A 25565-nucleotide genomic window follows, 5' to 3' on the forward strand; every position below is an offset into this window, starting at 1 on the left:
TGTTTTCGTCACTTTGTAGTTGTTTGAAATGTATTTGTGGTAGTTTTGACTCAAACTGTAGTTGTTTTGTCTCTTTCTAGATGTCTAAATTATGCTTTTTGACTATTTGTGCTTGTTGTGAGTCTGTCAGGATGTCTGAATGATACTTTCGGTTGCTTACACCCCTTTTGTGGTCATTTTGCTGACTTTCTTTAAAAGAAACACGAAGAGTCACTCGATAAAAAAGACTTTTAACCTGTTGATCAATGATCCCTCATCTGAACCCCAGACCTGAACCAGCTCTGATGTTGGCGGTGGGGATCGAACCAGTAGGGGGCGCTGTGGCGGGAGCTCGGTGGGAGGAGGGAGCGACGCCATCTTGCTCACTCCGTGTTTTCCTCGCAGCCGGAGCTCGGTGTGGATGTAGCTGCTGTCAGCTGCTGTCTTGTCAGGTACAGGAGCCATGGGGAGGAAGAAGAAAAAGCAGATGAAGCCCTGGTGCTGGTATCCTTCTCTCACAGCCTCCATGTTACTGCCCTGTCTTGTTCTGAAGGAGTTGTTGTGTTTTTAGAGCTAACCCGAGCCTCCATGGAGACGTGAACCCTGTGGAGCAGCTTCACTACAGCCCCCCCACGACAGGTTCAACTTGAGTCGAACCAGCTGTGAATAGAAAACATGGCATTATCCTTAAACTAACGTCAGGTACTGCAACCGAGATTTTGACGATGAGAAGATCCTCATCCAGCATCAGAAGGCCAAACACTTCAAGTGTCACATCTGTCACAAAAAGCTGTACACGGGCCCTGGACTGGCAATCCACTGCATGCAGGTGAGGAGACAACGAGAAGGTAAAGGGACTGAGTAGAGTTTGAGCTAAAAAAAACCATAATTTCTCGCACAGGTGCACAAAGAGACCATTGATGGGGTTCCTAATGCAATCCCTGGCAGGACTGATATTGAACTGGAAATCTACGGCATGGAGGGAATTCCAGAGAAAGACATGGAGGAGAGAAGAAGAGTGTTGGAGCAAAAGAACCAAGGTATTGTCTCCAAAATAGCTCATTATCTACTCGCCACTATGCCGACAGAGGGGTGGGTGAAAGGTTTGAGTCCACAAAACACTTTCGGAGTTTCAGGGGTTATCACTTCTCCCGTGGCTCCAGGTAGGAGGATAACATTATTCAGTGAACTATGCCTTTTAGTTACCAGGAGGGATGGCAACAAATTATATGTAAAAAAGTTGTTCTTATTAGATTTTATACATAATGATCACAATAAATGTCCTGTTATTATTTCTATCAAGTTTAAAGACTGATTTATTTAGCTCCTGAGTGAAGGTTGGGGTTTTAAACTCTGTGAAGAATCCATAAATATTACATCAATCTATATTGAACCTTTGTATTACAACTGACGATTAAAGTTACGTGGGAATAACAATTGATGTTTTTGATCACCCTGCCCTCACATGTACTGTGATATGGTCTATTCTGACCATTGATTGTGCTGCTCCTTATTTTCAGAGACTCAGAAGAAAAAGCAGAACCAGGATGACTCTGATGAGTTTGATGAGGATGATGAGCCTGGTCCCTCCTTCCAGCCCCCGGCTGCAGGTCAGACCCAGACGGGCTACATGCCCCCCATCACCCAACCCGGCATGCCTCCTGGCGCTGGTGTGACTGGGCTACAGCCTGTCAGCTACTCAGGTGAGAAACATGGAATTAAGCTTATTATGTTGTGATTGTACAGATACAACATTCATGTTTGTTCTTACATGTCTTTACTTGACAAAGATTCCGATATCGTGATCTAAGAATCTGTCTTTATGTTGCTGATGTGCAGCCATATCTTCTTGACATGTTTTCCAGCCACTGCTCTGAACGCTCCTCATTTTAGATCTCCACATGAGATTCACACAGTAGATGTCATCAAGCATCAAACTTTTGTAAAACTGAATCTCTTCGTTTTAGGAATGCCCCCGATGATGCCGGGTGTGCCACCCATGATGCCAGGAATGCCTCCTGTAATGCCAGGAATGCCTCCAGGGTAAATGTTTGTTATCATTAATGAGGACTGTAATAAATAAATGTTTCATTTCCACCGTGTATTTTAAACAAACCCCCCCACACACGTATTCAGGATGATACCAATGCGAGGGATGATGCCTCCAGGTCTCAGGATGCCTCCAATGATTCCAGGCATGCCTCAAGGTAACCAATGCCCTGCAATTAAACATCTTCATAATCACTCCATGTAATTTGCTCAATGGGAGTGACTGGAAACTGAAATCCTGATGTGGTAAACCTCCATGTTACCCCTTGTCAGGTATGCCTCCTCCTGTGGTCCACCGTCCAGGAATCCCACACATGGCTCAGGTCCCCCCTGCTGGAAACATGCTGGTCAGACCTGCTGTTCCTGCTGCCACTGCCCCCTCAGCTCAGCCTGATGTCACCAAACCTCTGTTCCCCAGTGCTGGACAGGTAAAATCTTTTCTTCCATCTCGTGTAACACTGTGATGCAGCAGAACATTAACCTCTCCTGCTGAATACAGGATGTTTGAATAGCCTATCTGTGCTAATACAGACTGTAATAAAGAAAACGTAACCCCAAAATTCCTTTATCTGAAGGATCATTTTATTATTGTTTCTTATTCTTTACTTGTTTCCTGTACTACAGATGGGCAGTCGGGTTGCAAGTACAAGTACAAGGTCTCCAAGTGCAGACTCAGAGTCCGCCTCCCCAAAAGCTCTGTTCACTATCACAGCACAAGTACGCAGCTGTTTCCTGCCTCCAGTTTGAAAACCTGCAGCAAAATAGTTTGCCTGTGGTGTCTATGGGCAGATACATTATTTTTTTTGCCATAAAATCTATAAATGTGTGTGTAGAAAATGCTCATTTAATGTTTGGTAAATCCAGCAAGACGCATTTATTTGCTTTTTCTTTTGCTACAAATCTGCATTCATAAAACAGTACTGGCACTAATTTGCTTTGATAATTCAGCAAAATTTGTCGCATTATGCAGATTTGTAAAATGGGCTTAATTTTTCAGAAGGGCTGTTGGGCAGCACAGCACAGCATCCAGTTGTGTTATATACTTTTTTTTTGCAGGCTGAAAGAAATAAGTTTTGCGTTGATCGTACATTACAGGGTTACCTTCCCATGAGTGGTGTGAACCACTTTTGGCATAGCCAGTACTAAGACCCTCTTTTATAGACTTTCAACAAGTTGAAAGATGATGATATGATCAAAGTCTGGTCAAGAAAATAAAGTGTGAAATGAGGATGTCAAAATCCAAACTGATACACCAGTGGAAGAGGAAATACAAATTGCGCCTGACAGATGTTGAGTCATTCTCAACTGTCTATGAAGATGTTTCACATTGACCTATACTGCAGCCAACCACCAGGGTGATCAAGACACTTTGAATTCTCTTCTGGGGAGCAGTCATGACATCCTTCTTTATATACAGTATATAGTACAAACTATATCAATACCAAGCCCAAAGGGAACAACTTCAACCATGGGAGTAACCTCAAAGTATGACTAAAAGTTTCATTTCATTTCAGCAGAGTCTCTCATGTGTTTTCCTCTCTCCCTCCATCAGAGTCAGCAGACAGTGTCAGGGTCCCCCCATCCTCCCCCTTCGACTTCCTCTGACCTCTCAAAGCCCACATTCCCCGCCTACACTCAGACCACTGCAGCTGTGTCCAGCCCCAGTGCTGGCAGCAGCACAGTCTCCAAACCTCCCTCTACTTTGACCAGTAAGCCTGCCACCCTCATCCCCTCCAGTGCTACCAGTAAGTTGATCCACCCTGATGAGGATATCTCACTGGTAAGTAGTCATTACTAGAACTGTCTCTATTTATTCTGTTAACAATAGCTATTCAGTTTGAGTGCCTGTAAATCATAGATGAAGCTTCTGTCAATGTCACAGTGTAGAAAATATCATTTTCTGGAATTAAAGTCATTGATTCATTTTGACTGTATTTATTTATTACTCCTGGTTTGGGTACAGAAGTCAATTGTCAAATTATTTCTACTTGTTTTTGTTTCCTGTAGGAAGAGTGGCAAGCTCAGATGCCCAGGTACAAGCGCAGTGTTCCCCAGCAAGGCCAGGCCACTGCTGCTCCCCCGTCAGCAGGTCCCATGGGTGGCATGATGGCCTCCCAGCAGCCCGGCATGAGGCAGCCCATACCAAGTATATACTTTTCTTTCTTAAGATCAGGAAAAACTTTAAGTTTTGCTTTTAGCTGTTGCTCCAAACTTAGGTTTTATGCCTTTCTTGCATTGTTTACATCTGATCAGGTTAGTTTTTGTTTCACATTGCAGGTTAGGGCTCGTATTAAAGAGTTTTGCTTACCTCCTCTCATCATCAGTTTTGAAGGCTGCCTACTTGTTTTCTGCTAATGTTTGATTAAAAAGCCAACAAACCTGTGTTCCTGCAGGCCAGTATGGTGGTCCACCACAGGGGATGCCAGGCTACATACCAGGAGGAATGCCTCCATATGGACAGGCCCATCCTGTGGTTCCCCCGGGGTACCAGGGAGCCCCTATAGGGCCGCCCATGGGAATGAGACCCCCTGTCATGTCTCCTGGAGGCCGCTACTGAAGCCTGCCCTCCTCTCCTTCTATAGGTTTGGACACTCAACCCTTTTCTAATGTCCTCAACTGCTAGTAGACAAACCAGTATTGGTATTTTAGAACCACGACGTACTGTGTATTCTACTACTGAGCTATGAAGAAGAGACACTGAATAAACAGCAATCAAAAGAGCTTTAAAAGCATCACTGAGCGCATGGGAAAACATTTACACTGTATCTAACCAAGACTATTAACTGTTGTTTCAAACCATCTCTGTGGCTTTTTTTCTTCTCATGTTTCATTTAGGTGTATAGAAGTGTAATAGATATGGTTCGTAGTGTTGTGAAGGCGCTGGAGTTACATGGGCAGTACCCACCCTTTATCAAGGCAAGTTTAATGTACAGACATTTCTGTTCTAAGCTAAACAATGAGGCCTTCACAGCACATTGTGCTGTTGGACTTTACGTCCCCAACTTTGTTTGGTGAGGGCTTCAAGTTACTGTCTTGTATTCATTCTGTTTTGTGCTAATAATTTAATGAATAACTACCACCTTAACTTTAAATAGATAAAATAGTATATGTATCGTTGAAATACTGTACTGTAATAAAATGTGGTAAAAATGTAAGACTCTTCATTGCGGGACATTAGTCAGAAAAGAGACGTCACAGCAGGTTTGTACTTCAACTAAACTGTTTTTGTTGTCCTGAAGATGAACAATGAAACTAATAGAAATGCTTTATTGAGTTGCCATGATAATGTTGTTAAATGTTATCCTGTGACAATAAGCAGTGCATTGAAGTTCTATTTATTATGCTCTATACACGGCACTGGCAGACCGGCCCCTTTGAAACCCAGAGTGCATTGTACAGCTGCATAACTTCCGGGTCGCCAGTGGCTGTAGTGCTAAAACCCAGATTTCTCTTCTCCCTGTAGCAATGCCATGGGGGACTGGCTGAGGCCCTGTCTCAGTGTAGCCCTGTTTCAGCCTGAGGCAAGTCTCACCATTTTCTGTCTTCTCACTCATTACCAGGGGCCCTCACAGCTTTCATGCTGTTGGATCTTTATGTCCCCAAACTTGCAGCAAGTTTGGTGAAGGCCCTTGTTTGTGTTGTTGCGTTCAGGTTCCATTTCCTCCAGGCATGTTTGCTCATGTGGATTATTGTCTTTTTGTGCCATTGAACCTGTAACTTCATTATTTACTGGTGAGAGCACCTGGAAGCTCTGTTTTCATTTAGAAGCTATTTACTGAATGTGTAGAGCTTTTAAATGAAACCACTCCTTTTGATATTAACTAGTCCTACAGTCCACTGCAGTTTACAGTCTCAGATACTGATGTCAAACAATTTGTGAGGTTGCCGCACACATTAACAATCTGTCACCTGCAGCCATATGTTCATTAAATGTGTTTTTGGAGGGTTTGTAAAATGGCTTTACCACTTAATCCTGTTTGTTTCATCAGCTTTCCCTACTTGATCATTTGAATTAACTTCTTGCATGAAGGAGAATCTCTGCCAGTAACAGGTTTGTTAAAGCTGTAAGTACCACTGCCATTCTTTTAATTACCCACAACATGTGTTTTGTGTGCGCAAATAATATGACATCTAAATGCTTCCTTGGTTATTTTTGAAAAACGCAATTCAAGCCCACAACAATCATTTAGCAGTTAACACCAATGGCAGCCAATTACTCACTATGATGTCAAGGAATGTCTAACAAATCCTATTTTTTGCTGCAAATAACTTCAATTCAAACCAATAATTTGAAGTTGCACAGGAAGTCTTCATCGGTAAGTATGGGCTCATAAAGATTCCCATATCGCAAGGAAAAAAGATCCGATTTTATCTGCTCAAGAATTTTTCTCTTAATTTTTTTCTACAATTCATCTGTAAACACGATAGTGGACTGGCTGGCAAGCTATGGAAGAGTCTATTTAAAAACTGAAACTTAAATCATGAATATTTGTTGTAGGATCTGTGCTGTGAAGCGATCTGCTAAGTTTTGTCGATTTATGTGCCGATGTCTGTTTACTCTTTTTCTTTGAATAAACCAGCTCCTTAACTCTAAATGTGTTTTTGTGATGTTTCCTCTCCACATTGTTGTTTTAGGGGGTCGTGAGGCTGTCAAATTTAGAGACAGGAAATAATAGATGTAGTGTTTAGGTCCAGTGACCATATTACTAGTAAGCCTAGCTGAAATAATTTTAATCAAGTGTCACACTTTTGCTGAACAACTGCATTTTCCTCAAACTGCTCATGTGCAGAGATCTGACTCATATCCAACACCTCGCTTTCTGTATCAGGACAATTTCCTCTTTCTTAGAAATTTAAAAACATGACCAAGTAATTATGTTAAGTCGAAACATACAATAAAAACTAAACTGTGAAAATAGCAGGATGTCAGATTTGTCACTCATTTATTTTTTACAATTCAATTTATTTTTTTAGATCAATTGCTTAACTTATAAAAATGAAATGATAAACAAAATGAATAAACAAAAATTTAGCGAAAAGCCAAATATAAATGTATTATTAAACAACCAAATTTAAAGTTTGTAAGTTTCACAGCAAAAAATATGGTTCACATCGAGATGAAGACAAAAAACTTTATATGCATTTCATATTTACAATTTTATCACAAAACCTCGCTCTTATTGACAAACAAGCTAATTTCTTTTGGTTCTGGGACACCACAGTAACACATATCAGATCATCGTCCTTGCTCTGTCTAACAACTGCACATCGTATTTTTCCTCTCCATCTCCAGAGGATCTGTCGTGCCACAGTACTTCCACCACTGCCAGGATGATGGAATATGTTCATTCTCTCGATGGCATTTCTACGATGTACTGTCTGGTCCAGGACTGTGTTTACTTGTTCGTAGGCATCCCTCTTTATAATGGACCCACACATGTTCGTCAGCAAGCAAAAAGTTCATCCAACCTATCTTTCCACCTCGATAGAAGTAGGACTCAATTTGTCAGATATCATCTTTGCTCATAACCTCCAGTTTTTGTGTCGTCACACTGGTCGACACTGATGACTTCCAGAGAATCCAGCCTGGCCTCATCAGCTGACTCGAGGAAGCATAGCCCTCCGTTCAACACTGGTAATGTCCTTGTGGGTTTATTCTTTGTTAGCGGAATGCTTTGAACCGATGCATCCACGTGACTCAGTGGCATTTCTTCAATGCTGATTTGTTTGAGTGTAGACATGTGACAAGACAGCTGGGCAAAATTCCTTAGTCTCTCATATGACTGTCAAAAAGTCAGGTCCATTCAGCTCTGCATAAAATGTATGGAAGGATTGAACAATTGGCCGCTCAACATCAGACGTTGACTTTTTCTTGTTTTTATCCAGGTTTGTTCATCACAGGTTTGATCCCCACCTGGGAAGTTTTTTCTCCCATTGCAGAAAAATCCAGTTTGTTCTTCTTGATGAAGAAATAATGATCAATTAAGCGATGGTCGATTAATTATGCCCATCCCTTGACAGAGTAAAGCTTATCTTTTACAATGCTTGCTTCTGGGACAACATCTGTGAATAGTCATAAAGAGGCATATTGTCAGGTCTTATTTATTTATTTTATTTTTTAAGTGGATTTATTCGGGGGTTTTATTTTCTGTAACTGCAACCTATACAAGCCCTTATTTACACTGTTGTGATGTTGTGTAACATTTCATACTCACCCATTTCTGAGGATCTGCTTTCCATTTGTATGAATCTTCCTAAGGACAGTAAACGATGAAGCTTTAGTATTTGTTCTAACTTTGTTTTGTGAAGCACTGACACAACACACTTTAAAAATAACACTTACCATGTGCACCACAAGACTTGAGCACCTGTGTTCTTCTCGATCAGGTATCTGTCTTTCTGTGTTTCTGCTGGAGACAAAGCAGCTTTAGCACATCTTCCCTTTCGTCATATTTGTTTGAAAGTTACATGTTTTATGTCTGAAGTCAATTTAATTTAGCACAATTGTCTGATGTAATTATGCATTTTTCCATCTCTTGAAAACTACAAATGTGTAAAGTAAATTCATAAATCATGCATGTGTGGTGTCAAATTACATAAATGCTAAGAAATTAAGTTACAGGTCATTGTGTCTCTATGCAGCTGCCTGATCAGGACTTATAGGTTTGGTTAAGTTATGGTTAGACTGAGCAAAGACACCAGAAGAAAGGATACAGAGTAGGGATATAAATATACATTAATTATCACTAAAACTAAATAAAAATAATTAACAAATAAAATAAAATACACTTTACATAAATTAAACAATCTAACGTACGTGCTGGACATTAAGAAAATAATACAACAAGACATACATAAACTCACATACCTGCAGTTGTGGAAACAAACACGTGTCTGCATGAAGTCGCTGCGTGCCCATCACAGTACATACACGTGCAGCGCCGCAGACACACACTCTTCATCAGATGCAGGTTTACACAAATACAATATTTAGCAACACAACAAATGAACATGAAATCATTAAACAACATTATAGAACATGTACACCAACTTCTGATGTTATTTACGACTTGTAACTAATAAAAGTCAGAAGTGCGACGACAGTACGTACCTTCCCAAGGGAGTCGAAAGTTTAGTGGAAGAACCACCCATGGAAGCGGGGGTAATGTCATTGTCAAAGTAAGACTCCCAATCCCACAGGTAATCTGCTTCGTTATTCTGGAAACATTCAATTATATGAATATAATATCTATATGTAGGTCGAGCGGTCGTCCTCCAACCAGAAGGTTGACACTTCAATCCTCAGTCTTCCCTTCTGCCTGCCAAAGTGTCCTTGGGCAAGATACTGAACCCCTCAATGGCCCCTCATAGATGTTGAATGCACTAATTGTATCGCTTTGGATAAAAGCGTCTGCCAAATGACATGTAATGCAATACATATATACGCAGATATACATATAAGCAAATATGCATATTTAACAGTGTAAATAATAGTAGTTTATTGTTAAATTCCGGTTAAACCGGGGACTGCAACCAAAGTTTTACTATATGGGTTTTATTTTGAAAACCCACAGCGGAAGTTCCTGTTTCTACAACCTGTGGCGCACTTTGATTATCTCTCAGTAGTAAACGATCTGACACTGTGGGTAAGGTGCCGCCCTGGTCGCTCGGACATAAACTAAGTAATCACTGTAAACTACGTTTCACATGATGTGTAAAATGTATCAGCAATTACCAGAAAAAGTTTGTGGAATTCGTAGTTGTATTGCTTCGTAAAGAATTTGTGCTAACGAGTTGTGTTTTAGCTAGCTGCTAATGGATGCTAATGGATGCTAACGGCGTGCACATGACATGTATGTGCACTAATATGGAACTCTCCTGTGTAGTTCGAGCGGAAACAGACTCGATCAACTTACAACTGTACTTCACAACTGTGGTTGTGTGCTTGTCCAATGGATTGCAGGTATGTTTATTCAGAGTTGTTACATGTTTTATTAACGTGTAGCTTCCTAGTTAACCTGGCTGAAGTTAATGTGCAGGTCAGATGTGTTATATTTAGTTGTCACCACAAGATGGCAGCATTGCCTTTTCGATGCTGTTATTACAGAAAATGTCTTTGGCCTGTGTGAATATTCTTATTCAATGTGCAATGTAATATGTAATTTGAGCTATTTTTATATACTGTCCGTATAAATAATTGAATTATATTTCTAAACAAATGGTACAACTATAAGATCACTTATCTCTCAGTAGCAAACAATTTCACAATGGTTTGAGCGGGAACAGTATTTTCCGTAGTTACTATAATCAATGATCCTATGTGGAAAGCTAGCCACGGCCTAGTTCAGCGTCACCTGGGAACATAAATAATGGACTTAATAGCTGATAATCATGGAACGTGCAGCCTCAGCACTGCAGGAGCATTACTGAGACAATGAATTACAAGAGCCATGGACACTTTTAAAATAATATAAACAATAGACATTTAGGTTAAGGCTCTGTTTTATTTAGATTATGAATATAATACATATAAACTCTTTTTGTAGAGCAATAAGCACCATTATGAAGGACTGACTGATGCAGTTTACCCCAAGCAAGGAACTGTACTTTATTTTATTCTATATAATTTGTCTTTAACCTCTCGCGTACTGTCTGGTGTTGTAGTCTTGATGTTGGTACATATAAATAAATGGAATTCATCACAATACAAATAAATAAATAAAATCTCTGCCCATAGAGAGGAAGCTTATACCAAAGCTGTTTTGGGGGATTCTTCATTAATGTCTAGCCAACCAAACCCGATGGTCTTTACCCCATATTCTTCATCTGATTCCTACAGAGCAGTAAATAGATAAAGAACAATTGCTTTGTCATGTTTTAATGCTGCTACAAAAGAAATAATATATTAAGCCTCAATGATTACAGTCTTACCCAACATTTAGCTTGACTTTTTATTTCCGTATTACTAAGTTGTGGTCAAGGTGAGTCAGACTAGATACGAGGATGGAAGCAGTCTTACCAGAAATCTGCTAAGGACACTGATTTAATCCTCTACATGACCTTACCCTCTCTAATCTTAGAAGAACACATGTACACAACAAGTATGATAGATCTTGTAGAGACTTCTGAATTATCATTGCTAAAAATAATACTGCTTTCTGTTCTTTCTCCTCTATGATGAAGCACTTGCATCGCTCTCCAACCCATCTGGCGACACCCTTGCTCACCGACCATGGTTGAAAACGCATGACGAGATCTCCTCAAAGCTTCGCAATCCCGGCCAGAGCTGAGGCCTAACACCTGAAGGCTATCCGCCGCCCCCCCCCTAGCATGTGGCACAGCTACGACTGCAGCTCTCCATCATCCATGCTCCTCACGCTATGTCAGACACAACAAGAAGGAATATTGACTCTGAAACATCATCAGTTGCTGCACCCTTGATGTTTTAATATGTACTCTCCGCTGCCTAATTCCATTGTTGCACGGCAAATTCCGGAGACCACCGTGTCTCCGCGGCTGGGGCAGTGGCAGGCATGCTTCGGCACATAGTTTCTCCTGCAGGTCAATGTGCCTACGGTGAATGGCCACACCCCGGTGGTGAATAGCGCACACGGCAGTCTCACTAGGAAGTACTTTCTCCTGAGTCTCTGAAGTTGATCGATGGCTGATAGAAGGATCTGCGTATCCGAAGAAGCGAGTTCATCGCTTGTCTCAGTTCAAAACAGAATTGAAAGAAGAGAGAGGTCACCGGCTGATGACATATTTCTCCCTTCATTGATAAACCTCTTGCTTAGATCTTGTAGCTTTTGAAGGGACAGGAGCTTTGCGGACTCGGGTAGAGTCCTGTTCTTTATCTTTCCATATATATTTGTATCACCATGAAAACACTGGAAACTCTGTTTACACTGGTAATGTCCTTGTGTCTTTGTTAGCTGAATGCTTTGAACTGATGCATCCACGTGACTCAGTGGCATTTCTTCAATGCTTATTTGTTTGAGTGTTGACATGTGACAAGACAGCTGGGCAAGACATGACCATTTTTTGTAAAATTCCTTAGTCTCTGATATGACTGTCAAAAAGTCCTGTCCATTCATCTCTATAGAATTCGTGGAAGGTATCAACAATTTGCCGCTTCTGATCTCCTAAGTCAGCAGCTGTTTGATTGCTTGGAGATTCTGTCTCTCTCTGCATGATGTGTTTGCTCCTACTCTGTAAAAGGGGACTTCCTTTTCTCATCTGCCTTTGTTTTGCTTCTCAGAGAAATATGGGACACTGACAGAGTGAAGCTTATCTTTTACAATGCTCGCTTCTGGCACAACATACTATTTGTAGTGGCCGTTCCACTCAGTTCCACATTACCATGCCCACTTGTTTGTGTCTGAGGAGTGTCTTTTAAGCATTTTCAGGGCGTTAGCCACATCTTCAGCACAGGCCAGGTCCGCTTCAGTTAAGGTCCACAACTCTTTGGCATTCTTCCGCACCTCAGTGGAGAGCAATGCTGCGCGAATTGCGGGCTGCTGCTCTAAGAAGCGCTCCAGTATATCGCAGGCGCTGTTCCATCTCGTAGTTACATCTGTCATGAGCTTGTGCTCGGGGAGATTAAGTAGCTTCTGCTTTTCATTCACGGCATTGCTTGCAATTGCACTTTTCCTTAAAAAAAGCCACGATACTGCAAATTCTTCCCAGTAGACTGGAAACAGTGGGTGTCTTAAGTACAAATTCAGACTGCGCAAAGCATTTCACATGCACAAGTTTCACCAGTTTTTCACTGTTTCGTTCCATGTTTGTTTTGAATTCAGATGTGTGCTGTTTTTGCCCATGTTGCCAGCAATTGGGTTTATTGTGCACTGCACCATAGGTGATGTTTCGTTGTCAAGACGGTCGTAACAGCATTTGATGCTGTATCGATACAGTAGCATCTGCATCAATGCGTGCATCAGCAAGGGGGACATCACGATATATTGCCATCGATTTTTTGAGCACAGTCCTAGTAGCTATACCAAGACATGCGCATATTGTGACACTGATATCAGTTCAGTTCAGTTCAAGATGCTTAAGCTTTTCTGAGAACAAACGTTTCTCTGAGTTTGACAGCTTGTGTATGACTGCGACTGTTTGAGATGCCGATGCTCTGCGCATTCTCTCAGGATCATCTGATCTGCTGCAGACGAGCAGAATAAAGCACAACCTAGATTGACTTATTTCGTTGAAATGACATCGCAAGCTCCCGTCTCAGATCATATATGTAAACTGTGTGTCTGTCCTGCAAGAGCAAGAGCACTGGCAGACAGTTGTATTTATCTCTCTCGTTGTGTTCTCTCAGTGTCACTGCATGCTCACACATGGTTGTGACGTCCTTGCACTGTAACAACTGCACATCGTATTTTTCCTCTCCATTCCCAGAGGATCTGTCGTGCCACAGTACTTCCACCACTGCCAGGATGATGGAATATGTTCATTCTCTTGATGGCGTTTCTACGATGTACTGTCTGGTCCAGGACTGTGTTTACTTCTTCGTAGGCATCCCTCTTTATAATGGACCCACACATGTGTTTGTCAGAAAGCAAAAAGTTCATCCAATCTATCTTTCCACCTCGATAGAAGTAGGACTCAATTTGTCGGATATCATCTTTGCTCATAACCTCGAGCTGACTCGAGGAAGCATAGCCCTCCGTTCAACACTGGTAATGTCCTTGTGGGTTTATTCTTTGTTAGCTGAATGCTTTGAACTGATGCATTCACGTGACTCAGTGGCATTTCTTCAATGCTGATTTGTTTTTGTCTTGACATGTGACAAGACAGCTGGGCAAGACTTGACAATTTTTTGTAAAATTCCTTAATCTCTGATATGACTTTCAAAAAGTCAGGTCCATTCATCTCTGCATAGAATTCATGGAGGGTTTCACCTTTTCTGGTTTTAATCCAGGTTTGTTCATCACAGGTTTGACCCCCACCTGGGAAGTTGTTTCTCCCATTGCAGAAAATCCAGTTTGTTCTTTCAAAAAGCTGCAAAGAATTTATTAAATCCATATTTCCAGAACTGCTTTCTTTTGAGGAGTTGGCAAGACAGTGAAGGTTTACAGCCTTCTGTTTGTTAAAGTGACCACAGAGACCAGATGTCTCTGAATCAGGGTCAAAACCAAACACACAGAACAGAGTCATGGGAAGCAAAAAGCTTATACTGTCGAGATGCTCAGGCTGAAATTTGTTTGTAACAACTATGTAAAGCAGAGTTGTCCATTTGGGTTTTTCCACATGTGAAGAGGTTGGCCTCTATTTATATATTAAAATTCAGTGATGGTTATGTAGCTCTCAGCTGTTAAAGCTGTCCAGCAGTCGGTGGTTAGAGCAACTCTTTCAGTGATGCTCAATTCTTTTAACAGCTCCTGCTTCCGTTCTTCTTGGTGCGTTTCTACCGGTCTGGTGATGGTACGTCGTGACGGAATGTGATTTGCCGGTTCCAATAAGTTTATCAGTGGTCGAAAACCTTCGCGCTCAACAATACTTAAGGGTAGCATATCCATCTCGATGAACTTGCAGATCCGTTGGGTAATTTTCTCTGCTCGTTGTGCATCGCAGCTCCTCCGTGCTAACACCGAGTTGATGCTAGGTTGAGACCGAGAGCAGGATGCACCGCCACTAACCAGGGTCGGATGTGCGTTGTTCAAGTGGTACATCATTTGAGTCGTGGCCGAGTTGTACTTATACAGAACATGCATTAGTTTTATCGATGAAAAAATAACGATCAATTAAGCGATCGTCGATTAAAGGGACTCTTACCTTTGTTGCATTTTTTTGGATAAGGTTAAATTGGTATTAATAAGGTAATGACACTCTAAAATGCAAGACAGACCCACCAGGAGTAAAAACAAACAATTATTTCACTCTCATAATATTTAGTGAAAACTTCAACCAATAAAATTCTTCGGACCGAAGGACCTTATTGGCCGACAGACCTGTCTGTTTGCTGCATGGACATGCAGGTTTTCCGTCTGCTTCTTGTGGCGCATTCGGGCCCGCGTCATCAAGGCGCGTCCTCATGTGAATGTAAATGTATATAACTTACCGGTGCTTCTGAATCCGAATCCATTGCTTTGGTAAACAAAAACTCACGTGCGTGCGCGGAGGCAGTAGGTTGTAAGTCTGCTTGTAAATAAAGTTTCTTCAATAAAACACCGCGGATGGGAACGAGGGGGTGGGGCATTGGAGGAAGGCGGGATGATTTGAATGTGCTGTAATTCTCAAATGCAACAAAGGTAGGAGTCCCTTTAATTATGCCCATCCCTTTGACAAAGCTTATCTTTTACAATGCTTGCTTCTGGGACAACATCTGTGAATAGTCATAAAGACGCATATTGTCAGGTCTTATTTATTTTATTTTTTAAGTGGATTTATTTGGGGGTTTTATTTTCTGTAACTGCAACCTATACAAGCCCTTATTTAAACTGTTGTGATGTTGTGTAACATTTCATACTCACCCATCTCTGAGGATCTGCTTTCCATTTTTATGAATCTGTCTAAAGACAGTAAAAGATGAAGCTTTAGTATTTGTTTTAACTTTGTTTTGTGAAGCACTGACATATACACACTTTAAAAATAACACTTACCATGTGCACCACGAGACTTGAGCACCTATGTTCTTCTCGATCAGGTATCTGCCTTTCTGTGTTTCTGTTGGAGACAAAGCAGGTTTAGCACATCTTGGCACAAATGGCACTTACTTATAGCACTTTGTAGTTTGGCTTTCTGGACGAAATTTGTACTTTCTTGACTCTTGTTCTGTGTTTGTACCTTCATGGTTGAATGCACTTATTGTTAAAAGCTTCAACTAAATGTAATGTTATCAATGTTAGCTTTCTTCATATTCGTATGTGCTGGAAAAATACATGTTTGTCGTAACTCAATTTCATTTAATCACAATTGTCCGATGTAATTATGGGTTTTTGTTCATCTGTTTTGAAAAATATAACTGCAAATGTGAAGATTAAATTAATAAACCATCCCCTTGAATTCATAAATCATGCATGTGTGGTGTCAAATTACATAATCGCTAGGAAATGAAGTTACAGGTCATTGTGTCTCTATTCAGCTGCCTGATCAGGACTTATAGGTTTGGTGAAGTTACTGTTAAACTGAGCAAAGACACTAGAAGGATATAAATGTGTTTCACATCTCAAACGACTGCTTCAGGGGTTTGGATGTAAGTAGATTGACACATGGAAACAACACGGGTGGTGAGTGATACAGAACTAGAGACCAAGTCCACCAACTTGTGCTATAGTTTTAAAAGGGACTATGGGAGGCAGAGGAGAGCACATAGAAGTACACATCTAAATATAAAACTATAACTTTGAATGTCAATCCTACTTAGAAATTAGTATTGCGACTGATCATACTAATAGTACAAAATCGTAACTTTATATACATTTCTTAAATCCACATACTTTGCCAAGATAAGATCTAGTAACCTTTTGTGAAAGTCATGATGTACGGGAGTATTAATTTTACCTGCTACAGAAAAGTTTCAACTGAACACCTCTGTAAATCTTAAACTAAACATTTACACATCCAGAGAGTCAAAGCAAACATTTAGTAAGTAATAGTTTATTTTCTCTTTGGGTCATTAGTGTCAGGAAGGTCAGATTCTGCAGCTGTTGCATTTGACAGAGTCTCATCCAGTTTCATCCGAGCGGAGGGGCTGACGTCAGTGGAGGCTGTTGTGGAGACGTTGTCCTTCGCTGCACCGTTGGATTTGATCGTGATCTCGGGAGCCATCTTTTCTACAGGTGCCGCCTCATTTTCTTCATCTCCATCTGTAGGAAGAGAAAAAGAGTTGTCATGTTTAAAAACAAGGGAAACTTTGAGATTTAGTCAAGTCTCTTCAGGCTTCACCTGTTCCAATTTGGTCTTCTCCCTCCTCCACCAGGTCTGGTGTAGATGGACCACGGAGCGGCTTCAGATCTAGGATTAAAGGTTTTTCTTTTTAGCCAAAAAAACCAACAATGTTGTGGCCTAAAAGCTCAACATTGGTAAAGATATTGTTTTGATTCAGACACGCACCAACTCTTCTGTTGCTCACTCCACTTCTCCACCGGCTGCTGTAGAGGGAAGGTCTGCTGATTTGACTGAGAACAGAAGGGAGATCTTCCACAGGGAGAGGCCCACTCCTGGGTTGAGCAGGTAAGACCAGCATTGGACCCACACTTGCCTCCTGTTCCCACACTAAGAGCACAAGTCCACAGTTTTACCAATGATAGAGGACAAACCAGGGGAAAGCCTGACATCTAGTGGTAAACTCATGTATTATTGACTAGTATCACAGGGGGAACCAAAACCAGCTAAGATCTGACAAAATGCCATTTTCCATTATAGATCTTACCCGTGTTGGCCTTTAGTACACTTCTCCATGAGGGTTTAGGTTCAGCCGGCTTCCCAAACCCACGGGGACTGTACTTGCCGGGGCTGCTGGGCTTCCCGAGGGTTTGACCAGCTTCATTTGGGTTTTGACATTGTCCACATAGGAAGTCATTACTGTCAACTGAGCGCCATCTGAAAAATCGATTTGAGATTCTCAGCACGCCTGCTTACTGCACTTGACATTCACACCAGAGCAGAGATAACTTGCCTTCCGTTTATAAAAGTGCAAGCTTTATTCGGCGCTTCTGCGTCATTGACCGGTACGACATTCAGGTGACAGGTGACGTAGAGCTGCATGAAGGGGAGGGACAGAACACAAGTATTGAACAAACAATACGAGCGGTAATGCCTTACAACAGTTTTAAAATGTGATCTCACCTCTCCTCTGTCCTCATTATAAAACCTAAAGGCATCAATGACCATCTGGAGCTTGTCATCTTGCATCCTGGGTAAGAAGTGGGACCTTGAACCAGGAAGCTGGGAGTCAACCAAGCAACTAAAAGAAAGCAATCAGGTCATCACACTTGTAAAAAAAAGCCATAAAGAATTGAGTACATCCAGAGATCTTATGTTCAAACAAACATTGTATCTACATGACAACTGCAAACGTTTGACTTTTAAGATTTAGTTCGGACACGTCTAGTTAGATATGAAACTGTATTTGGTGATTTGGCTGTTCCAGGCCCTGCCACAGGTCTTTGTGGAGCATGAGGCAGCTTAAAGACCTGCGTGCAGAACTTGTGGAAAAGAATGCAGACAACGAAACATTGTTTGTTCATTCTACCAGCACAAGAATTCACCGTTTGAGGAACAAAACTGTCAAACAACTTAAAAAAAACATTTAGTCTGCCAGCTCCAGCTGCACTAGCTGCTGTGTCTCTGTGAAGCAGTGCCACGCCTCAGATGAAGGGCGGGTTCCTGGAAACGTGCTTCACCTCAGATCTAACTGACACTTTCAGGTACGTCACTAGACTTGGTGTCAGACGTCAGCTTCCTCTAGAGCCACATCAAGCTTCATACAACTTCTCACTCAAACAGGACTGATGAGAGTTCCTCCTCCTTTTAAGAAACAGATTCCCCACTATTATAATTAATGTGCTTACCCGTTATTAACAAAGACGTATCTGGGCACGGAGTAAATGTCCGTGTCAAGTGTAGCAACGCAGCTGCTCACAAACACCCGCAGCCCGATGTGATGTCCGGCTCGGACCGAGGCCTCGATGTTGATTGGCTCGCCGAGGAAAAACACGTTAGAGCCCCTTTCATAAAGAAAGTCATCTGCACAAAAAGAAAAGAAAAAAACAGTCAGCATACAAAAAGGAAAGGTCACTCGTTCGATTTAAACAAAACCCACTGGTCATGATTCTCAGGTTGAAGTCCAGGGTTTCCACTGCAGCTTGTGTTGCCATGAAGGAGACCCAGGTCGGTTTGAGGGAAGAACTGGACAAACTGTACTTCCTGCAAAACGAAAAACGAGCATTTTATAGCAGCACATCGCACAGTGAGGTTGTAAGAGTCGCTGTAAACTGACCTGTCGTAGTGACATTCAATCGGAACGACAGCCTCATCCATCCGAATCAGCCCATCCGGAGAGGCCTCGGGGGAGTAGATGAGGAGGTTTGTGTAGACCAGGTTGTCGTCAGTCATCTGTGGATCAGAGATGTGTTTAGAAGCAGAAGGTCAAACACGTAGAGTCGCCTGAAATGCTACAAACAAACGGTTACCCAGTGCTTGGTGCCGCAGTCCATGAGTCCGACGAAAATCCTGAACTCTTCTCGTGAAATGGCCGCAGCTCTGCAGTAAGCATCGTTCTCCACTCCGAGTCGCAACTCGTGCCCTTGAACAGGAGCGCCGACTCCAAACAGGTCGGCCTGGATGGTGATCTCCATCGAGTCCGGGTGGCAGGTCACTCGGACAGTGTTCACCTGCTCTGGTTCCTCAGCTGGAGGCGTCTGATGCTCTTGGGTCTGGCTCTTCGTGAGCTCGGGGGTCTGGAACGAAGCATGCTGCGTGTAGCGGGTCGGTGGAAAGGCCACGGACGACCGAACCCAGAGGCCGGACAACAGGAGAAGGAAACACAAGGACGCCATGGAGGTCACTCAAAAAGGCAAAAGGGCAAACTGGCTCGGACTGCACACGCTCGGCTCTCACCCACAAGGCAGCTGAGCAGTGAGAGCCCAGGAGCCTTTTACACTCCTGCAGACAACGAGCCTCAGCCCGGCACAGCTGCAGCCACTCAGCCAACAATCAGCTCTCAGTCACTCAGGCCTGAGACACAACATCTGAATGGAGTCGAAGGGGATCCACACTTGATGTACACATTTAAAAGTCTTCAGGCACGTTGCTACATGCAAAGCAGGTAATTGACTGGTCTTGTTTTCTGTTTAGTTGCGAGAAAAAAAGTCATTGCATTTATTTATGGTCGTGTTCACACTATAAAATCCACTTTCTTTTTTTTAAAACTCTTTATTTATAGATAATTTTCATCTTTTAGTACAGGAAGGTAGAACAAAAGACAAATACAAAACATTGAACAATTACCCAAATTCAAGGTCCAGGGGTGATCAATAAATCCAAAAGACAAAGTATCAAATCCAGGACGTGCATACCGTCTCACTCATTGGCCAAGTAGGCTTGCCATTTCTGCCATCGTTTTTCACCTAAGTCTTTTTGGAGTCTGACTGAAGAAGTCATTTGCTCTAGTACATGTCGTTGTTTTACAATATTAACAAAAGAGTCTGTAGTGGGAGCGTTTTTCTGGAGCCAACATTTTGTGATGGCCTTTTTACTTGCAGCCAGCAAGACCCTAAGTAGGTATATAATAGCTTTACTCAACCCATCTGGCGTATTCCCAAGATAGAGAGTTGTGAACAATACATCCATATTTAAGCATAGGACCTTTGAAACAATTTTTGCCACTTCTATCCAGAAAGACTGGATGGAGGGGCAAGACCAAAAAATATGGGCATGATCAGCAAAGACCTCTCCGCATTCTCTCCAGCAGGCCAGTTGATAAAACCCACTTTCATGGGAAAGTACCTAGTGGAGTCACGGTTTCTATAAAACCACGGACTTCAAAAACTGTTCACCTGAACTTCCGACACATCCTGTGATACAGAATGAAGAAACTGATGTTCAGTTGAAATATTTCACCTAATCTGTAAGAGCGCCCTAAAAACAGAAAGGGTTTTATTGAAGGAACAATGTTAATACTAAAAACTTAAACGTTTTTTAATGAAGGGGTGTGTTCACAGGGGCTGGAGCCTTTTGTATTTAAAGCTTGACATCCTGATTGTGTCTCAGACCAACCACAGTGCCGTTACTGCAGCTGAATCTTCCTCTTCCTGCTCTGAGGCAAAGAACAATAAATAGAGTGAGGTTGACCAGAGTCAGAGAAGCTGGAGGAAACAGGCGGAGTTCATTATGACTTAGCTCGGGTGCATCTCACTGCTTTCACAACTGAAAAGGGCGTGAAGATGAATTTAGCATGTGCTCTTATTTTCATGCAACTCGTTGAAGGTAAGAGAAATGTCTTCTTATAAAATAATGTCAAAGGAATTACTCTGTGATATGATTTATATTCAACAAATGAGAATTCACCTCACAGGGTTTAATAATCTGTACAAGGTGTGACGTCCTCTGTCCTTAACTCGACAAGAGTGAAGAAAAACTACGACGAACCGAGGTGCCCTAATATTGTTAAAGGGTTGAATCTTCCTGACGTTAAAAACATATTGATCAATTTGGCTTCACCTACTTGGAGAAAACTTTTTCAGCACTATGTATTATTGATCTTTAACTAAATTGAGATGCCCTTGAGTTAGTTTAAAACGTTTTAAATAAGAAAACAACAAAGCAGCGAGCAAATTAAATTCTGAACTGATGATGCACTAAAGGAAAAGTCAGGTTGTAAACCAAAATATTACAACTCATCGTCTGGGGACCATGAACACAACATTTGATGTCGTCTATGTAATTGTAAACTGTTTGTTTGTTAGTCAGCAGCATTATGCAAAAACTATTATGGATTATCATTCAACTTTATGGGTCAAGGAAGAACTTGTTTTTCAACATTTCCCTTGATTTCTTAGACAATAATTCATACATCTGAAGCACAATCCCCAGTATCTGTAATTTGGTAACAGATCCAATTAAATATCTAGAGACTTTAAACATGTTTGCTGGAGGTGTCCATTCTTCTGAGTGACGTTCTAGTTTTCAAACTTTGACCTACTGATGGTTCGAGAGGAAACAAACTGATCACTAAAGAGAGAAGGTACTGAGAGCAAATGTCATGGACATCGATCTAATAGATGATAAAACATTTGACTCTCGGACCAGTGAGTCTTGGTCAAGTCTTGGTTAGCAGAGCTTGATCTGGATTTGTCTTTCTCCTCCAGCCTCTGCAGAGCTGATCTTCAGGCGTCTCACGCAGAACCAGTCCCTGGAGTTCTCCTGCCCCCTTCAGCGGGAGCTCGGCAGCCTGAGGGGTCTCCACCTGTACCACCGCAGGGCCCAGAGCCAGACCACCCTGCTGTCCATGGCAGAGGGCGGCGAGCTCAGGGTGGACCCCGAGCGGAGGGGCCGTCTGCAGCTGGGTGGAGGGCTGGACTCTCTGAGGGTCAACGTGACCATGACCCAGTTACAGCCCAGTGACACAGGACTGTACATGTGGGAGCTGAGCTTCAGGGGGGAGGAGCTCCTGCTCAGTGACACACAGCTCTTCTTACTGGTTGAAGGCAGAGGTAAAACAACACAACACTCTCACACTGCTGCAATTCAGTTGAACTAAACTTAAACAACCCCCTTGTACTGGTTTGTGCTGCAGGGAGGCCGTGCCAGTGCTCTCCCAGTTACCCCCCCCTGCTGCTCACCATCTTTGCAGCAGCAGGACTCATCGGGCTCACACTCAGCTGGCTGGCCACAGACAGATGTGTGAGTATTTACACTTTGGCTGATATTTAACAAATCCTGAGTGTCTTTGTGAAGTACCACTGCTGAGTGTGTGTCAGGTTCCACTTTATTGTCTATGAACTGGTCCGGGCCACACATACTAGGTTAGAATTTATGGCTTCAACCAGCCTATAAACAAATTTGTTATCTTCCTAATTTTAATTTTTATAATGTTTTAATTCAAAGTAATCATGAATTTACTTAATCTGCTAAACTGGAGTTTGGATTTTTATTGAAAATGATTCAATGTTTTGCTCTGGGTTGTTTAGCTGTTTTATTCCCATGCAATCTGTAACTTTGTTTAAATGAGAAATACAAGTTTTATCAGGAACCTTTCTCAGCACCTTTCAAGTTCTTCAAAATGTCTCTTATCTCCACCTGATTAAAAGGCTGAGCTCAAACTTCAATGTAATTACTGCCATGACTTCAGTATGGAAACAATCTATTAAACATGCACAGACGTTGGCAGAAATCTAAGTTAAATTAAATGAATACCTCGTGTTCTAACCTTTTTAGTGATTGAAAACTGATTAAATTAAATACCTGGGTCTCAAACTCACCTGTCAGTTACAACTGATGAAGCCTCTTTAAGCATCTATTCAAACATTACACAAAAGTCCAACTTTATAGTATAGTATATTGTAGTACTTTCTGGGTTTGGACTATTTGGTCAATTGGACTTGAATAAACAACTTTTGGGTTTTGGGGAATATGTGTTGAGTATTTGTCACAAATGTCTGACTTTAAAAAGTTGATAGACCACAGGAGGAGACAGCAGTAGGTGGATCAATTAATTCACATGAATGTTGTTTTTCATTATTCAGCTGAGTGATAAAGAATTGCCTTCTAGAGTAAAAACTCACAGGAGCTTGAGGCCCTGAGCCTAAAATACACAAAATTGAAAAATGAATTACAGAAGCTTGTAAGTGTTCCACACTGAGCAATAATGTGTTTCTAACCATGAATGAAATAATGTTTGTAGCTGAAGGCGAGGCGTCATCACAGACCACAACCTCCTGTTCCCATCTATGAGGAAATGACCAGGAAGCAGCAGCGCGCCGCGGTTCCCCAAAATAACCAGGAGGACCCGTCACACCTGGAGGAAGACGACTTCCCTTTGTACGCAAACCCAAACATCCGGCAACCACAGGACAACTACTACGCCTGCCCCAGACAGCTCTCCCTCAGAGCCTGAGCTGATGCTGGCTTGGAACTAATGGTGCGGTACAGGAAGTGACACGTGACCTGAGAGCTGCGGCCCGTGCACTGGTCCTCTCAGTGTGATGCAACAAAGGCAAAGAGAGACGAGCAGGCAAATAACCAAATGTCACGTTTTTTAACAGCCAAGAAAAACGATGCTATTTTATTAATATTTGAAAGAAGCTCCATAGTTCATGAAAACATTTGTTTCGGTGCATGTCATTTAACAATCACATTCTATGAGGAGAAAGAGATATACAGAGAGAGAAAAATAAAACATTACAAGCCACTGACTTCTCATTAAATCTCAGTACAGACATTTTTACTTAATATTTCAAAAACAAAAAAGGCAAAAAAAAAAAAAAAAAAATAGCCCTAATCCCGGACCCCCATCCCTCCCTCTGAAAAACCTTTACAACTGAGGAAACAACCAAAACAAAAGGTTGACAGGATAGGATCGATCCAACAGTGCTAAAGAGTGAGACGCTCATTGGTTTTAGGAATACACAGCATGGCAATGGAGCGCTAGATCAATCTGAATCAGGGGAAAGGAAGCTGGAGGCAGAGAGCTCGGCATCCATCACCTCTCCACCCACCTCCCTGCCTCCACTTCCTTTAAAAACAAATCAACCGAAAAACAAAACCCCACATTGGATCCTCAAAACCCCTGCGATAGATCGGCCCCTTAAGAAGTAGGCCTGGAAACCCCCTATCTCCCACCCCCCAAAACACTTGTGCATAGTTTCATGATCCTTTTACAACCAGCTCATGTTTTACAAACATTCTCCGAAAATGTGAAAAGTTCCACAAATGTCTGATTTATCTATTAATAATAATAGTAATAATAATAGTAATACCCGCTGTGGGAGAATGAAAGAGAGACAAGAGAGAGAAAGAAGAAAGATTAATGCACAATGTTCCTGATTCATTCAGGACGGGACCTCATAAGAAAACACAATAAAGATTCAAACATACAGCATTTTGCATGTAATTCACTGTCTCTTTTTTTAACAATCAAAATCATTGACAATTTTTTTTTTTTTAAATGTAAAGCAATTTTTATATATAGATTTATATATAAAGCACTCCATTTTCATTTAAAGTCCATTATTTGGTTATTATGTAACTGCTACGGATTTAGAAACAAAAGGTATTTTCTCTTCTTCTGAAATCCATAACTTTCAGTGCTTAAAATTGTTTCTTTTAAATCATCCTTTTCTTTTAACTCATCATAAAAATGTACATTAAAATGGCGTGGAGTTGGTACTCTGGAACCCTGGCCTTCCTGAGACAAGATCCACCTTTTCGTGTGTGTGCAAGATAGTGAGCAATTATGTCATTTTTTTCTTTTCTTCTTTTCTATAAAGGAAAAAATATATATATATATCAACATAAAACATACAGGCTTGAGATAGTCCATGAAATCAAACATCGACACAGAACAAAGAAGGTTAAACAGAACAAGCAACACTGTTCAATCCCAGAGTTCTGAAAGTAGCACAATAAATTTTCATTCTGTGAAGCGTTGTGTTGCTTTGTTGTTAGTTGTTTTCTCGTTTTAAATGGAAGCATTTGTCCTTTTGTTTCTCCAACACTCCCATGGTTTAACTCCTTTCTGTCGCAGGTTTTTCTTTTATTGAACTCCAGAAAAAAACAAAGTGTTTGTAAACTGTCAGTGGCCTTGCAGAAAAAAAAAAGACAAAGACATGAGTGAAAACAGAACAAAAGCTAACAAACCAAAAAGGTAGGCACCTCTGAAGTGAGCCCTAGAAGCCAAGGCTCAGTCTGATGTCTTGTCCTTCACTCTCTCCGTTGCTCAGATTCTGGAGAGTTGAAGTCTTTCTACCCCAAACTATGGCCACAGGTCTGCAAAATACTTTTTTTTGCTGCATTTTCTTTTTATACATATGTGATTTTTTTTTGTCTTTTTCTTTTCGGTTTATTGTCTGAAAAATGGTGCAATACTC

General features: G+C 41.5%; 3 protein-coding genes and 2 long non-coding RNA genes across 9 annotated transcripts; 3 read left to right on the forward strand and 2 right to left on the reverse strand.

Annotated features, from left to right (window-relative positions):
• The first annotated feature begins 382 nt into the window (after window positions 1-382).
• Window positions 383-6603, forward strand: LOC133022836 (BUB3-interacting and GLEBS motif-containing protein ZNF207-like). 2 transcript variants are annotated; one of them, XM_061089742.1, is made up of 11 exons: window positions 383-483; window positions 682-808; window positions 881-1019; window positions 1500-1682; window positions 1947-2022; window positions 2116-2186; window positions 2302-2456; window positions 2653-2745; window positions 3581-3808; window positions 4036-4174; window positions 4422-6603. In XM_061089742.1, exons 1-11 carry the CDS (start codon window positions 443-445, stop codon window positions 4583-4585), a joined length of 1416 nt encoding a protein of 471 aa, XP_060945725.1. In that variant the 5' UTR covers window positions 383-442; the 3' UTR covers window positions 4586-6603. The 2 variants fall into 2 exon arrangements, with proteins under 2 accessions (XP_060945725.1, XP_060945726.1); XM_061089743.1 differs by lacking the exon at window positions 2653-2745.
• A 452-nt stretch (window positions 6604-7055) lies between these two features.
• On the reverse strand, window positions 7056-9200 carry LOC133023189 (uncharacterized). Of its 3 annotated transcripts, XR_009683043.1 has the most exons (5): window positions 9140-9200; window positions 8897-8984; window positions 8372-8438; window positions 8244-8282; window positions 7056-8091 (listed from the first exon to the last, which is right to left on the reverse strand). It is a non-coding gene; the product is annotated as an uncharacterized LOC133023189 (long non-coding RNA). The 3 variants fall into 3 exon arrangements; XR_009683044.1 differs by lacking the exon at window positions 9140-9200 and having other exon boundaries at window positions 8372-8435; window positions 8897-9096; XR_009683042.1 differs by lacking the exon at window positions 9140-9200 and having other exon boundaries at window positions 7057-8091; window positions 8897-9096.
• Window positions 9201-9610: 410 nt separating this feature from the next.
• On the forward strand, window positions 9611-11328 carry LOC133023039 (uncharacterized). Of its 2 annotated transcripts, none has more exons than XR_009683037.1 (3): window positions 9611-9674; window positions 9915-9991; window positions 11212-11328. It is a non-coding gene; the product is annotated as an uncharacterized LOC133023039 (long non-coding RNA). The 2 variants fall into 2 exon arrangements; XR_009683036.1 differs by having other exon boundaries at window positions 9660-9710.
• A 5304-nt stretch (window positions 11329-16632) lies between these two features.
• Window positions 16633-19535, reverse strand: LOC133023697 (zona pellucida sperm-binding protein 3-like). Its single transcript, XM_061090768.1, has 10 exons — window positions 19170-19535; window positions 18977-19092; window positions 18800-18903; window positions 18549-18723; window positions 17824-17941; window positions 17654-17736; window positions 17408-17577; window positions 17089-17250; window positions 16921-16989; window positions 16633-16841 (listed from the first exon to the last, which is right to left on the reverse strand). The coding sequence occupies exons 1-10, from the start codon at window positions 19533-19535 to the stop codon at window positions 16633-16635; spliced, it is 1572 nt and encodes a 523-aa protein (XP_060946751.1).
• Window positions 19536-21739: 2204 nt separating this feature from the next.
• Window positions 21740-23850, forward strand: LOC133023698 (uncharacterized). Its single transcript, XM_061090769.1, has 4 exons — window positions 21740-21785; window positions 21846-22190; window positions 22274-22380; window positions 23381-23850. The coding sequence occupies exons 1-4, from the start codon at window positions 21740-21742 to the stop codon at window positions 23591-23593; spliced, it is 711 nt and encodes a 236-aa protein (XP_060946752.1). The 3' UTR covers window positions 23594-23850.
• Window positions 23851-25565: the final 1715 nt, after the last annotated feature.

This window comes from Limanda limanda, chromosome 17 (assembly GCF_963576545.1).
Source record: "Limanda limanda chromosome 17, fLimLim1.1, whole genome shotgun sequence".
Classification (NCBI taxonomy): Eukaryota; Metazoa; Chordata; class Actinopteri; order Pleuronectiformes; family Pleuronectidae; genus Limanda; species Limanda limanda.

Excerpts from the sequence above, each read along its gene's own strand:
- LOC133022836 (XM_061089742.1), top strand. The coding sequence starts at position 443 with ATGGGGAGGAAGAAGAAAAAGCAGATGAAGCCCTGGTGCTG. Across the intron at positions 2,023-2,115 it reads ATGCCAGGAATGCCTCCAGG|GATGATACCAATGCGAGGGA; the intron begins GTAAATGTTTGT and ends ACACGTATTCAG. Across the intron at positions 4,175-4,421 it reads CATGAGGCAGCCCATACCAA|GCCAGTATGGTGGTCCACCA; the intron begins GTATATACTTTT and ends GTGTTCCTGCAG.
- LOC133023697 (XM_061090768.1), bottom strand. The coding sequence starts at position 19,535 with ATGGCGTCCTTGTGTTTCCTTCTCCTGTTGTCCGGCCTCTGGGTTCGG. Across the intron at positions 19,093-19,169 it reads ACTGCGGCACCAAGCACTGG|ATGACTGACGACAACCTGGT; the intron begins GTAACCGTTTGT and ends TCTGATCCACAG. Across the intron at positions 18,904-18,976 it reads ATTGAATGTCACTACGACAG|GAAGTACAGTTTGTCCAGTT; the intron begins GTCAGTTTACAG and ends TTCGTTTTGCAG.
- LOC133023698 (XM_061090769.1), top strand. The coding sequence starts at position 21,740 with ATGGACATCGATCTAATAGATGATAAAACATTTGACTCTCGGACCA. Across the intron at positions 21,786-21,845 it reads AACATTTGACTCTCGGACCA|CCTCTGCAGAGCTGATCTTC; the intron begins GTGAGTCTTGGT and ends TTTCTCCTCCAG. Across the intron at positions 22,191-22,273 it reads CTTACTGGTTGAAGGCAGAG|GGAGGCCGTGCCAGTGCTCT; the intron begins GTAAAACAACAC and ends TTTGTGCTGCAG.